The 16039-nt window shown below is 42.7% G+C and overlaps 1 protein-coding gene across 4 annotated transcripts in view; it reads left to right on the top strand.

Annotated features, from left to right (window-relative positions):
* The first annotated feature begins 1409 nt into the window (after positions 1 to 1409).
* The window catches only part of LOC119650190 (radial spoke head protein 3 homolog B), a 67730-nt gene continuing 53100 nt past the window's right edge, over positions 1410 to 16039 (top strand). Inside the window, exon 1 of one of the 4 annotated variants that reach the window (XM_038052752.1) lies at positions 1410 to 2124. In XM_038052752.1, the coding sequence (XP_037908680.1) occupies positions 1916 to 2124 (209 nt within the window). In that variant the 5' untranslated portion in view covers positions 1410 to 1915. Of the gene's footprint in view, positions 2125 to 11176; positions 12188 to 16039 lie in introns of those variants that run through there. The other 3 variants (XM_038052753.1, XM_038052750.1, XM_038052751.1) reach the window with 3 other exon arrangements.

Raw genomic sequence — 16039 nt, forward strand, 5'->3', positions numbered from 1 at the left:
AATACGGGCTCCGTCCCTACTTGACTGTTGCAATCTCCTAATATGATTTTAATATCATATTTGGGACAGGTTTCGAGGATCCGCTCAACTGCCTCGTAGAAGGTATCCTTCTCCCATTCTGCAGTCTCCTCTGTAGGGACCTGAACTTTAATGAGGCTTATATTTCTAAACTTGCCTCGCAAACGCAGAGTGCATAGCCTTTCGCTTATATTTTCAAAGCCCATAACATTGTCTTCCGCGGGAATAGAATGAGGATAACTTCGATGACTTCTGCTGCCAAGAACCTATCTCCCCATATCAATTCAATTCCCATTCCTCGTCAAGGAAAGAGAAATTCTTCGCTACTGTACCGAGATATTTAAAAAGGGCGATGGTACGAAGTATATATCAAACCAAATCCTCAATTATTCCTTCCATACGCCGCCAGATACGTGGTAAAATTTCTAGAAAGGAGTCAATCACATCCCAAACCCCTAGTTATCGACTGTCTGTGGATCGAGAACTATGAGGAATGTTTTCTCCATTTAGTTCCCAGAACTATAATAGTAATAACCGACTGTTCGACAGAGAAGGTATAGTAGTCCTCTGCACTGGTCGCTATTCTCATTCTCGATATGTACCTCCACCCAAACAAAACGGCTCCGGTCGTTCCTAATCCGCTTCCCGTCCCACCCTTTTGAGGCCACCTCCTCAACCCTCCACCCAAATAAACCATCTGCAACGATTGAAGGTATTTTGTGATCTTTCCTCAAACAACGCAAGCAGATCTTATTCCTTTAGTTCCATAGCTATAACCTTAGATTAAGTTAGCTGCTAAGGTCTCTTTGGTTAGATATTTTTTAAATTTGTGATGTCCACTATTTATAAATAAAAATATTTTTTTTTTAAATGTTTTTGATGTGGGACAACCCAAGGCCCATTGGCGAACGTTGGCCTTTGGCTCTTCTCTTTCTTAATAATGGGCTCTTTTCTCGGAATATGAGCTGAAAAATCGTGTTTCTACGTTTGTCCCCGGTTCCAGTTCCCTTTTTAGGTGATTTTAGAAGCAAATGCGAACGAATTCTTCTTCAAATATCTGACTAGACGCTCAATGAATTTAGTAATCAAGGTAAGTCTACATAACATTTTATGGAAGAAGAGTAAAATATTTCACGTTCAGATTAATCAACAAAATATTTTGTATCGGAGATTTTCCTATGCCAGCGCCATCTTTTAAAAATGTCCGTATTTATAGCAAACAACATCTTCACCAGTGGAGACACGAACCAAAAACATCGACAACACCCAATAGCAAGGACACCAAGTCCCATGGAAACGCACTTTTCATAGAATAACAGCCAACTCTGCCCAACTCCCGGTGTTTAATTTAGTGCAATTTGTCCATTAAATTTCAAGCCTTTCGCAGGCTTTAAGCCCGGAAATTACATTCCGTTGTGACGTTATTCGCCGCATCTAAGGAACATGACAAAATTTGTCAAATCCAACGACAACGAAATCGCAAAAATTTCAAAAATCGTCATTCACTTACTCGAAGTTCCATTGATTGTTTTCGTGGCCCGCCTTATCGTAAACATTGTGCGTGCCGTGAATATTTGCCTGTACTCCCGAGGGACATCCCCGCGTGCTTGTAAACAAAACAAAAATTTCCTTTGATTTTTACAGTGGCCCGTGGTGAATTCGAAGACGGAAAACTTCCTGTAATTTTACAATTATTCATAAGCCAATGGTAATTTTCTAGCCCGCTTAACCAGATTAGATAGCTTTAGTTAATCTCGATGGAATAAGAGTTTGGATGAAGCGGAAGCATAAACGCGCGCCAATTGATTTTCGCTTGTGTTCACATAGTAACTGCCGGGAACCGCCGATAGCGTGTAAATAGAAAATAGAAACGAAATAACAACAAAGCTCCTCCAAAATGCCAACATGTCCAGCTCCCTGTGCCACACACGCCAAGAAATTCCCATGCCCCGACGCGAAGAAGAATCCCGTGGGACTCATCGAACCGAATTTCCCGACTAATGCTAATCAAGCGAAGACAGCAACGTGTCCACCATGCAAGGGCATCTACACCTATTTTACGCCGCCCAAGGCGATGTACAACAACAAGATGATGACCAGACAAAAGTAAGTAACTAGAGATTTGTAAAATGTAATTGCCTGCGTCCATCCTTTCTTCTTCTTCGTAAGTGGTTAGTTATTTTGTTTTGTTGGGCATATACCGATATTTCGGGAACAGCGCAAAAACAGGTATCCGGTCTAGGCCCGGCTTCATAAACAACTACCGACAACCCAGTTTTGCGCCGAGGTCCACTAATTCAATATCCTAAAAGCAATCTGGCGTCCTAGCCTACGCCATCGCTCCATCTCATGCAAGGTTTGCCATGTCATCAGCGTTGTGGAAGTGTTTAAAGAAAGATGTCACAGTCCATTGGATTCCTCCACATCCTCCGGACAAGGCAATATGAAGAATGTCGCCGATAACAACAAGAAATAATATTGATGACAACCCTGCGGGACTCCGCAGTTAATAGCTTTTAGTTAATCTGGAATGCCCCTCCTGCATAGAACTTTCAATTGCACTCCCTGTTCACGCTATCTAAAGCTTTCTCGAAATCTCCAAATCGATCTCTATCTGTCGATCACGCTTTTGAGATATATTATACTTTGATGCGTTCCAGGATTATTTTAGCTATTGTCTTTGCGACGGGAAGGAGCGGGTCCCCTTCTTTGGGATCTTGATGATCAGCCCCTTCTTCCACTCTCTAGGGAATCGTAGTAGCAATAGTATTGTGTGCTGCGCCCGGCATGTTTGCGTTGACAGAAATCATGTCCGAACAAATAAACAGATTCTAATTTCTTTTTGGGGATTGAAAAGTCCTTAGTCCGCATCCATTTAATGTCGGATCGGACCAAATGGAGAGCATGGACTCCTCTTTTGGGGTTAACACCCAAAGTTCAAAAATGAAAAGAGGAACAAAGACGACTACGGCTTCTTACCAGGGCAGAGGAAAATCCTCAGACAGATTCTAATTTCTTTTTTGTCAATGATTTTCGTTTCTATTCCGAGTACATATCCCGGCAGCCACTTGCTGCCTTCTTCAGCGGAACAATCCCAGAAATATCCTTAATCCTAATATATACTAACTATCATATTTGAATCTAATTATCTTAAAAGTTAGGCATTAATTAGATCTTAATACAGATATAAGTGTGTGTTACCCATATCTGTATTCAACCGGTGGTCCTGAGACTCTTTTCCAATGAAGAACCTCTCGTAAGGATCCAATTTGTTGCGCTTGACCTCTTTCAATACCCTTACCCTCCATTTTATGGTCATGTTCTACAATATTCCGTGTGATCGCAGAATTGATATGTGTTTTTCTGCCCCATTTTATTAAATCAGCTCCTTTAAAATATTCCTTGACCCGAATGTTGATGTTCGAGAAACGCTTCAACAACAATATTCGAAAAATGCGTTCTTTGAAAATACTGCGCCCGGACTTCTTTCGACATTCAACCAAACTCAGGGTTGGCTGAGAAATGATAAATGAAATGATATCAACAACAAAACGAAAGATTGATTTTGATTAATTTTATTGACCGCACAAAGCAGGATGAGAAGAACGGAAACGAAAACGAAACGAAAACGAGAAAAAAGTAAACAGCGAATTGCGCGTCAAAAATGATATGATAGACGCCAAGCGGAGATGTAGATAGATTACCGCTGTAAATTTACACACACAGTCAGCGCCAACGCAGGAAGGGTACTGTCGTGATGAGATCAGAAGCGGGAGATTTGAACAGTTGACAAGCCGTTTGGTTTGCCCTACGTATGCACAAGGGCAATTTTCGCAAGACATCTTGTACATGCCGCTTTTTCCTCTTCCTTCTTCGGGTCTTTTTCTTGATCCAACTGCTTCGATGCCTTCTTTGGCCTAGATTCGTCGCAAAGCTGGGAACATTTCCATTGAGCAAGTTACACTGGCTCATTGTATGTCCATCTTCCTCCTCTCTTGTTAACAAAGTTGTTAGGCGATTTCGTTCCTTCGTACCTTGCATCCTCCTAATTAAGCTATGGATTAGAGTTGGCCGAAGTTCATGTTTTGTGGCTGTATCCACAATGTATGATTTTTTTCAAAACTTTTTAAACGTCCTGACGATGGTACGTTGTGTACTCGATAACTTTCTATATATGCCGAAGCCATTATTCAGTATTTTTATGTCGACGAAGGGAATGCCATCATTTGATTCCTCTTTCATCGTTAATTTTATATTAGACAGCCACTTGTTGATTTGGTCAAGTATATCTTGCTTATCCCCTTTTACAATGGCCAGGAGTCATCCACATGGCGTTACCAAACTCTAGGTTTGATTATCTCCATCTTCCATTTTAATTTCTAGGCCAACAAAATTGATTTTGGCCAACTCTAATCCACAGCTTAATTAGGAAAATGCAAGGTACGAAGGAGCGAAATCGCCTAACAACTTTGCAAATCATTGTTTATTTCTAAGAGATTAGATTTTCGTCTGCTATTGGTAGTCCAGCCTAAAAGGACAAGGAGTAGCTTCCTCCAAACTACAATTTTTGGTTTTAAACATAAATATATATTTCGGGAGCGACTTACCCCCTTCATCAGTCCAAAGCTACCTCTAGTAGCAAATCTGCAGTAACTATAGGTGCAGCGTTTTACTCCGTTTGAGTACGTCGATGGACAAAATGATTTCTCTTCTGCTTGGAAGAACAGTCCGGATCTACCTGTTACGGTGACTAGCTATTTCATCCACAAGAAGAGCAACCGCACCGGATTTAATACGGTTAAGAACCCTAGTGAAGTGTTCTTTCCACCTCGGTGGTATAAACTTCTGAATTCACAAAATTCCTTCTTTTTTTCCAATAATATATTTCTTATTATGGCCTTATAAAGAAAAGAAAGTAGTAGTAGTACCGCAGTTCTCCATTGGCTAATAGCATTGACTCGAGATATTTCAATTGCCCAGTTCTTTCAACTGCAGTAAACTGCCCACAATTGAGCGAATTAAATATCTCGGTTAATGCTATCAGCCAATGGCGAACTGCGTAATAAAATTGTTTCACGCATTAATGCGACCTGGATTAAGTGGCATTCCACAACTGCTGATCTTTGTGATCGACGTATCAGCGAACGCCTCAAATCTTAAATTTACTGCAATATCGTCCGTCTGCCGCTCTCTATAGTCCTGAGTGTTAGCCCACTATAAAAGACAATAAACGGTGTCTTGCGGTAATGGAGACGAAAAAGTTGCATTGCATTGCCTTCTAGCTTTTAGAAAGCGATTTATATAAATATATTTATATAAATATAAATAAATATTTAAATAAATTATTTGATGGAAAGCCCTGTGTTGATAATAGTCAACCTCATATTATTAGCAAATGCGAAGAATTTAACCTACAACAGATACAAACAATTCGGAATACCGGAAGCTCGCGCTTCGGGTATTAAGGTTTTGTGTTCATCTTATGTAAGAAATTTCAACACTTTTCTATCCGTATATATTCCTTCATATTTTTCCAAACTACAAGACATACCTACATATTACAGCCATAGATATTATCCTCATTCTAAACAAATAAACCGCCAATTTCCGAATTGATATATGATGATGGCGTCATACAGGTTATAGAATGCTCGAAATTCACGAAAAATGGCAAAGTTTCACTCCCTATAACTTTGTTAATAATAATTGGATTCTTCAAACTTGACCAGATTATGCACTTGTTATTCCTTACACTCATGCCAAATTTTGTACTTCTGCGATGAACCTAAGGGGGGTGCCGGGTAAATTTCTAAAATATGGAAATATACTATTATTAACTTTATTTGTGCAGATATCGGAACCGGATGTATTTTGAGGCCTAGATTTCGTAGATATGCACAACTGTGATTTTTTTCAAATGTTTCGGTTGGATAAATTCTGAGAACGAGACCTGTTACACTTTTTGATGGTCATATTTTGAGCCCTCACTCCCCTATGTTTCACTCGATATCAAATATGGAACCAGTTTCGAAAAGTACTAATTGAGCCCTTTCATTTGATACATGGCCACATTTTATAAAAAAAAATCTTGCACCCTCCATTCACACGTATGGGGAGCCCCCCTTAAACTTAACACAAAATGGCGCCACTTGCTGTATGTAAAGGGAACAACAGATCACATGCTTTCACCAATGGTGACAATCGGTCGAGCCGTTTCCGAATAAATCGGGTGTGACAGACAGACAGGCAAACGGACGGACAGACGCCTATCTCGCTGCTATCGTCGATAGTTATTTAACTGAAAGGAGGCCCTGGTATGACACGGATGACGGACCCCAGGAGTACGTTGTTTCCGCGGGTGTCCCGCAGGGCTTCGTATTGGGCCCACTACTGTGGAACATCATGTACAACGATGTACTTAATCTTCCCCTTCCGGGGGAAGCCACAGTGATGGGTTACGCTGACGACATAGCGCTGGTTGCTGTCGCAAAGCATCTCGAAGATGCTGAGTTATACTCAAGCGAGGCAATCAGTGCTGTTAAAAGTTGGCTAAAGAGCTCTGGTCTGACACTTGCGGAGGAAAAAACGGAAGCGGTCCTCATCACTAAACGCCGGAAGAGAAATTACGCCTGTATTAGAATTGGGAATCATATCATCACTTCCAAGCCGACCATCAAATACTTCGGGGTGGTGATAAACAGGAAGCTTAGCTACAAGCAACATGTGCGGTATGTTTGCGACAAATCATCCACTGCCATTATGGCCCTGGCAAGGATGATGCCGAACGTGGGAGGGCCACGGCATACCTCTAGGTTGCTTATAGCCAGGGTGGTGACCTCGATCATGCTCTATGCAACCCCAGTTTGGAGAGAGGCGTTGCGGATGTCAGGGAACGCTACCAAACTGGGTTCAGTCTACAGGAGGATAGCCCTGAGGGATGCTCTGCCTTCAGGACTGTCTCAGATGATGCAGCATTCGTCATCTCTGGAATGATTCCAATTGACATCTTGGCAGAAGAGATGGCGAACATACACAATGCGAAGCCAACCTCTTCCTCATCGCGGACAAAGAAGACTGAAAGGGAGAGATCCATAAATAGATGTCAAGAGCAGTGGGAACGCTCGGGAAAGGGTCAGTCGACTCATAGGCTCATTCCTGCCATCAAGGAGTGGTTAGAGAGACGACACGGTGAGATTAATTATAATCTCATCCAGTTTCTTTCACAGGTTTGAATTGGAGAGTTCACCCGACTGTCCAAATTGCAATGAAGTCCCAGAGAACCCAGAGCATGTATTCCTCCCCTGTCCGAGGTTTGTGGAAGAAAGGAGGAATGTAGAGGAGACTCTTGGAGAGGTGCTGGTACCAGAAAATCTGGTGCCGAAAATGCTAGCACATCAAGAGAATTGGGATGCGGTCAACTGCATGATCACATCTATCCAAAATAAACTGCGAAAAGCAGAGGAGAGGAGAAAAACGCGGTCACGTGCGCCGCGTATAGAAGAAATGAGATTAAGCTAGAGTGAGCTAACTCCGCCCCGTGATGTAATACCTTATGGTGGTTCCGCGGGGTAGAGAGAAAGTCGAGGGTGGTTTTAGTGGGTAGTGGGTCCAAACCAGTGTCTTTTGAAGAATTCCACCTTCCCAAAAAAAAAAGACAGACAGACATCGAGTCGATTCTAATAAGGTTTTGTTTCACACAAAACCTTAAAAATGTACATACACAGAACAATTCAGGTCGACCATTGCAACCTTGCACTTCGTCATATGCAATACAGGTACAGACAGGTACCTACGTTAAACACCGAGGACTTCCACTATACTGGAAGTCTCCACTAGTGCGTAGTATTGTATAATTGTGATGCCCCTTAACTTGGACCGGAATCTTGCAGTTAGAAGCCCCCAAGTGAAGAGAGCGCGTTATACGATTGCCGCCAGAAACAATAAGAAGCCGGATTCGCGTCTGCTACCACTTCGATTTACAGAGTACAAAATCGCATTGCCGCTGGAGAAAAGAGAGTACTCTCCAGAGTCCCACCATCATACTTTGCTTAGGCCTAGAATTATCATCATGAACGACCAATATCCGGTCTAGCCCTGCCTTAAAAACGAACTCCACACATCCCGGGTTTGTGCTGAGGCCCACCAATTCAATATCTCTAAAAGCTGTCTGGCATCCTGGCCTATGTGCTCGCTCTATCTCGTTTTCTTTTTCCATATCCAGCTTATATCATGGGGATTCGCACTTAAGTTGGAGAAAGCGAGCATTATAAGGACCTTTGCTACCATTTTAGAGGAGCGTGCGCACATACCAGAAACCAATCCGTTTTCAATAGCATAAGGTTGTAACCGTGGAGTCAGCCCCTATCTGAGGGGTGGTAGACGTTTCGGTAGTAATAAAGTTTCAAAATCTACAGGTTGCTAGCTCACAAATTTCTTTTAATCGCCTTTTGCGACAAGCAGGGAAGAGTTTAACCGTATTCTTAAGTGCCAACTCCAGGGTATAGTTAAACGATTTCACCAGACTGTCCAGCTACGGAGGATCTTAAAAGTTAATTATTTTTTTCAGTATTTAAGAAATGAACTAAGGAATTGGATTTGAAAATATCTATTCTTTTTGCTAGTTGCAAATCCAGGGTACAGCCCTCTGGAAACATGCCCTAGGCGGATCATATTGTCTAAAATGTACGCGAAAATTTTCCACAAGACTCATATAGACCTTACTACCACCATCAGTACATTTTGGGGTTTACAGCTATTCATCATCATCAACGGCGCAACAACCGGTATCCGGTCTAGACCTGCCTTAATAAGGAACTCCAGACATCCCGGTTTTTGAGCTTTGACCCTATGGTGAGAGGTTTCGAGCGGAACAGTTTTTGTAAGCTGAAGTAGGCTCTGTTGGCTAACAACAACCGTGTGCGGATTTCCTCATGGCAACTGTTATCGGTTGTGATTTTCGACCCTAGATAGGAGAAATTATCAACGGTCTCAAAGTTGTATTCTCCTACCCTTATTGTTCCTGTTTGACCAGTGCGGTTTGATCTCGTTGGTTGGTTGGTTTTCGATGCTGACGTTGCCACCATTTGCCTTCTTGCCTTCATTGATATGCAGCAGATCTCGCGCCACTTGCTCAATCTGGATGAAGGCAGTTTCTACGTCTCGGGTGGTTCTTCCCATGATGTCGATATCGTCAGCATAGGCCAGTTGTTGGATGGACTTAAAGAGGATCTTGCATTTACCTCAGCATCACGTATCATTTTCTCGAGGGCCAGGTTAAAGAGGATGCATGATAGGGCATCCCCTTGTCGTAGACCGTTGTTGATGTCGAATGGTCTTGAGAGTGATCCTGCTGCTTTTATCTGGCCTCGCACATTGGTCAGGGTCAGCCTAGTCAGTCTTATCAAATTTGTCGGGATACCGAATTCTCTCATGGCCGTGTACAGTTTTACAGCTATTACTCTCAGTTAGTCCAATGCCCAATAACCTGAATTACTCTTAAAAACGGAATTTTGATTTGCTATAAAATGCGAACTACATAATTTGATCCCTACATGGTTGTATCATCTGTGTATGTACATTAGACGAATCGCCTGCTATGAGGGAAATAATCGCCCAATAATTTAACTCCATACACGCTATTGAAATAAGTCCATTGCTCTTTATCCAATTTCTAGAAAACTCTACATAGTTGATAACTTCTCTCATCCTCACGAATTCAATCAATATTCAGTAATCCATCAGAAGAATTTCCCTGAACTTGGAAAAATTCTCATCATTCTTCCTCAGCTGTATGCCTCGAAAATCATTACTTCGCCTTCCTCTCTTCAATGTTAAGGAATATAATTCACGGTCACCGGGCAGTCCAATTTGTTAACCTTTTCCATTCCAATCCGCCATTCAAGCCACGACTTGGCAAAACAAAAACAAGAAACGCTAAAAATAATTATACCGAAACCAATACAAGTAAATTACCCTGTAATATCCTTTTTTCCATTCGGAGTGTTCCTATTTAATATTCATAGAATAAGAAAATGGTCAAAGGAGCTATGAGTATGGAAATTCGAGAATGTCATTTCTAGATTTTCCACAGCTTATCCCATCAATCAAGATCTCTTATCACCGAGTGAAACTGCAAAGTGAACAGGACGATACTTTTTCAGTAAATCGTGTGGGACCTTGAGGGAATCATTTTGGCATAACAAGCCTGCCTGTTACTTGTGGAACCTACCGATAATGGCAGCAGATTACAGAGCATGGGGGGATATGAAGATGGATATGTTGGCATACAGTACATTTATGGGAATTACCAATTCTAATGGGCACATCCTGAAATTCATATTTTTAGCATGTATAAATCATATGAGCTGCCCTCGCATTCGCCGCTACAGGCCGCAGGAAGAACTGTTCAGTGTCGCCAACAATTGGACTTATTGATTCCCCCTTCAGAGGAATATCTTTATATAATATGCAAACTTGCTTGGTTTCTGTCTTATTTTAAATCTAATTTCAGCTGACAATCACAGATATTTAGGGACTGACTGAAGAATCACTGATTGTGGGTTTTTAACCTGTACCCTCGGACTTCTGGCTTCTGCCATATATTTATATACATAAGCGGTTTAATAGTACCTACCTACTGGACACTTTTGTTTCCTCCTCCGCGTGAGGTTCAATAGCGTCGTTAACTTTTTTTGCCTTTCCCAATATTTTCGGCCCCTCATGACCAGAACTGGTAATTACTTCGATCCACTAGCATGGGTTGAAAGCTGGAAAATTCCCTTAATATAGATGTACATGCATTAACTGACTTAAAATCGATCCTGGCAATAATTCATATTCACTTCACAAAAAATTAGCCGCGCATTTCTCACCTTTGTGAATTTAATGCCAAAATAAATAGTTGTTACGATAAACTTGCTCATCGGAATCGAATTGGCGGTCCTTTTGCGTTGGGCACGAATTAGCAATTACAAAAAACATGTGTATGCCCACACCGGCTGTAGTACGAAGGTATGGTTACCGGCTTTCCTGAAAAGAAAACAGAATAGCCTCCCCGTAAATGGCAGGTAGGACGCAAGTCCAGTAAGACGTGGAGAGTCCGATTCCCTTCTACCGGCCAACTCCAATTCCAACTGACCATAGCCTATCGTCATTGATGATTCGTTCTGGACATTTCGTGTTAAGTGCTCGACCTGGAAGGATAACGTTTCTAACAGTCGGTTTTCCCTTGTTGTGTTGAGCACTTCTGTGGACTTGAGTTTTCATAGTTTATAGTAATCAATAATAGCTAGAACTGTTTTGAAGGAACTCTCAATGAATGTGAAGTGATGTGCTTGCAACGCCAAGGAAGCCTTTTCCGTTAATCTACCACACATTTTAAGGATTACTCAAATTAGCTCTGCCGGACTTGCCGGTGAACCAATAAATCCACGTCAGGAAATATCGATTAGGAGCACGAGAGCCCGCTTTTTTCACACTTTGGTCACTTCATGAAGTTTTAATTCATTTGACATAGTGCCCTTCAGTGCATACAGGAGAAAGCCATTACAAAAGCTCCATTAACTGGCTCTATTCCCTTCCATTGAGGAGATTTTTCGTGCCCGATAAGAAACTAAAATTTCCACTATGAAACTACATGAAACTCAAGACTACCGACGTATGGTGAAAACGGAGAAAGTATGTGAAGGACTAACGATCCTCTAAAGCAAACTTTTGTTCCACATACTCGCCTTGGCCAGCGCTTTTGCAATTTACACTTCTCCGAAAAGAAAAGTGAGAAAAAATGTCGACAGCAGTAGTGGACGCGCAGTCTATTGAAGTACTACCAACATCGACCGTTAGTAAGGAGCCTGTGAATCTCGTCCTGCCTGACTCACAAGACGTGTCAAACGTTGATTTTTTGGTTTCGAACGGGCAATTAACCACGGTAGTGAGTCCTACACAAGCATTTCAAGTTATTAATCACGATTTTCTGGCACCGGCCATCTCCAAGCCTAATGCCATTGTAAGACCGTTACGGCGCGATGATCCAATGAATGATTCAAAATTAATTGCCTACGTGGAGTCTCAAATTGTCAAGACTAGTCCAATCGATCAATTTACTAAGGAGCTCGATACGAAACTACGACGACTTAAAACGGAGAATAAAAGTAAATCCTCATCGAAAAATGTATGTATTTCAGTAGAATTAAGTTTTCTCATTGTAATGTGTCAAGGATAATATGAGCAAAGTGTGAGAGAATCGAAACTGTGTTTTCCGTTAAAACGACGTAGGGCGAGCTAGACTAGATATCACACGTTTACTTTAGTATGATACCTATTCTAGCTCTGTAGAACTATAAAACTAAAAAGACGACTTAACACTCGAGAGAATGATAATTAATTGAAATTAGGACAACCTTTTTGAGTTTTAAAATTATTAAAGTAAATAATACTCTCATTTTAAAAAGAAGCTTACGAAAATTTCAACCCTCGTATCTCAGAGAATCAAATAAATTCTATTGCATCCTGCAACATTGATTGTAGCGACATCATTCTGTAAGGACAACCCTTTCCAGGAGCCTTAGGTACTAGTCATACTGGAATAAATGCACATCTGCCATATAGTTACTCTCTCTCAGTCAGGTTAGAGTAGACTAAGTTGAAGAAAGGGGAGGTGTGGGCGCATGAATCCTTACGACTTTGTCTTTCAGAATGGACTTAATAGTGCATAGAAGATCGTCCGTTGGTCCACCAGTATGAAATGATTCTCAGCGAGTTCATTACGTGCAAAGTCCAAGTATCCTGGTATCCACTTCAGGAGCGTTTCATTCAATCAATAAAAAAAATTTTAGGCACGCAATTTATCATCAGCAGCGCAACAAACGGTATCCGGTCTAGGCCTGCCTTAATAAGGAACTCAAAACATCCCGCATTTACGCCGAGGTCCACCAATTGGATATCCCTAAAAGCTGTCTGGCGTCCTGACCTATGCCATCGATCCATCTTGGGGAGGGTCTGAAACGTCTTCTTTTACTATCACAGATATTGCCCTTATAAACATTCCGAACAGGACGGAGAGGATCATCCTCATCCATTCAATTAAGAGACCCGTCCACCGCAACCTATTGAGCCGGACTTTTTCCACAACCATACGGTACTGCTCATAGATTTCGTCATTATGTAGGCTGCGGAATCATCCATCCATCACCAATTTTTCGGAGGATTCTTCTCTCGAACACGGCTAAGAGTTCGCAGTTTTTATTGCTAAGAACCCAAGTCTCCGAAGAATACATAAGGACTAGCAAGATCATTGTCTTGTACAGTAAGAGCTTTGACCCTATGGTGAGATATTTCGAGCGAAACTGTTTTTGCCAGCTGAAATAGGCTCTGTCGGCTGCCAATAACCTATTGCGGATTTCATCGTCAGAGCTGTTATCGGTTATGACTTTCGACCTTAGATAGGAGGAATCATCAACGGTCTCAAAGTTGCAGTCACCTATCTTTATTCTTCCCGTAAGCAGTGCGGTTTGATGTTGTTGGTTGGTTGGTTTCTAGTGCTGACGTTGCCACCAAATATTTCGTCTTGTCTTCATTGATGTGCAGCGCAAGATTTCACGCTGCCTGCTCGATCGCGATGAAGGCAGTTTGTATGTCTCGGGTCGTTCTTCCCATGCTGTCGATATCGTCAGCATATGCCAGTAATTGGGTGGACTTCAAGAGGATTGTGCCCCTCGCATTTATCTCTGCATCTCGGATCACTTTTTCCGGGGCCAGGTTAAAGAGGACGCATGATAGGGCAACCCCTTGTTTTAGCCCGTTGTTGATGTCGAATGGTCTCGAGGGTGATCCAGCTGCTTTTATCTGACCTCGCACATTGGCCAGGGTCAGCCTAGCCAATCTTATCAATTTCGTCAGTATACCGAATTCTCTCATGGCCGTGTATAGTTTTACCCTGGCTATGCTATCATAGTCAGTGCAGTCAATGAAAAGATGGTGCAACAATTTTTCCATCACTTGTCGCAGAGAGAAAATCTGATCTGTTGCTGATTTACCTGGAGTGAAGCCTCTTTGGTATGTTCCAATGATGTTCTGGGCGTATGGCGCACTATGTTATATCTCCCTTTTATGTATGGGACAAATAATGCCTCGTTGCCAGTCATCAGGCATTTATTCGCTGCCCCATACCTTGAGTGTCAGTTGATAAACCGCTTGGTGGATTTGGTCGCCTCCATATTTAACCAATTCGGCTGTAATTCCATGGGCTCCTGGAATTATGATTTTTAAGCCGATTAATTGTACGGACTGTTTCTTCTATACTTGGCGGTGGCACTATTTGTCCGTCGTCTTCAGTTGGCGGGACCTCCAACTCGCCGATGTTCTAGTTGTTCAGTAGTTCATCAAAGTACTCAACCCATCGCTCCAATATTCCCATTCTGTTGGAAATCAGATTTCCCTCTTTGTCTCGGCAGGATGAACATCGACGTGTGTGAGGCTTCATCCTGCTGACTTGTTGGTAAAACTTCCGCGCCTGGTGCGGTTGCTCCCTGTACTTTTCTAGTTCACAGACCTGTTGATTCTCCCTGGCTTCATTTTTCCGTCTGTGAAGTCGCGTCTTCGCTCGCCAGAGTTCGTGATAAGTCTCCGCGTGTGCCCGCGTCCTTTGAGAATGCAACATTACTCGCTTTGCGGCATTCTTCCGTTCCGTTGCTAGCTTACATTCAAGGTCAAACCAGCCGTTCCGGCCCCTTTTGCGGCTGGGGCCAAGTATGTTTGTGGCCGTATTTATGATAACGTTCTTTAGGTGATTATGAAGATCATTTGTTGATGCTTCATCTCCAGGATCTCTGCTGACTGCGATTATTGATTGTCAGAGGGGACTCTGGGTGGTGGTGTTATTCGAGCTCGAAGCACCATGCCCACAAGGTTCTGACATTCATCAAGGCTGAGAGGTGGCAGCGTTCGCTCAACACGTGGTAAATTTGGTTGGAAGTGGTCCCGTCTAGAGAGGCCCACGTATGTTTGTGGACCGCTTTCCGTGCAAATCAGGTACTTCCAACAACCATTTCGTATGACACTACTAACTGAATAATCCGCAATCCGTTATCATTTGTATTTTAATGTAAGCTATGGGAGCCAACGTATCGCCTAAATACGGGCTCCTTCCCTACTTGGCTGGTAAAATCCCCAAGTATGATTTTGATATCATATCTGGAGCAGGCTTCGAGGGTTCGTTCTACTGCCTCGTAGAAGGTACCCTTCTCCGACTCTGCAGTCTCCTCTGTAGGGGCGTGAAAGTTAATGAGTCTTATATTTTTAAATTTGCCTCGCAAGCGCAGAGTGCTTAGCCGTTCGCTTATGTTTTCAAAGCTGATAACAGCAGGTACATGGTTTAATGGCCGCTATAATATATGGTGTAGTGACTCTCCTCCAGGAAACCGGTCCCTGTCCAACGCAACTCCCGTCCAACGCTGTTACATCAGCCCTATATTGGAACAGGATATCGGCTAGCTGCTTGGCAGCTTCATATCTGCACAGGGAGCGCACATTCCATGAGAAAATGCGCAAATCGTTATTCCGTTGTCGTTGCCGGGTTCGTCGTTGTATTATCCGTCCAGTCCGAGGCTCCTATTGTGGCTTCGTAACAAGTTGTTTTCCGTGTAGGGTTGTCATCCCTAACCAACCACCAACCTGGAGGACCAGTTGGTACACTTTGTCGTTTTCAGGCGCGGGAGACTCGCTTTCATCCTTCTCCGTCTGCAGCTTTTCGTTAAGAAAGAGCTCCCAACGGTCACCACGTGGAGGTGGAGATACGGTTTGGTAGTAGAGCTATTGGTGTTGGTTCAGCAGGCGTTTCCCAGGTTTTACGCTGCACCGTGGGTACCAATCGACGTTTCGCCCTGGGACCTATACTACCCTTTGACGACCACCCATGTTCAGCCCTATGAAAAGTAGTCGCCTCTCCACTTACAGTTTCCCCTCGAGATTCACCATACCCACCAAGGCCAGGGAGGGGGCCTACTGATTTCAATTTATATTTATA

Source organism: Hermetia illucens, chromosome 2 (assembly GCF_905115235.1).
Source record: "Hermetia illucens chromosome 2, iHerIll2.2.curated.20191125, whole genome shotgun sequence".
NCBI lineage: Eukaryota > Metazoa > Arthropoda > Insecta > Diptera > Stratiomyidae > Hermetia > Hermetia illucens.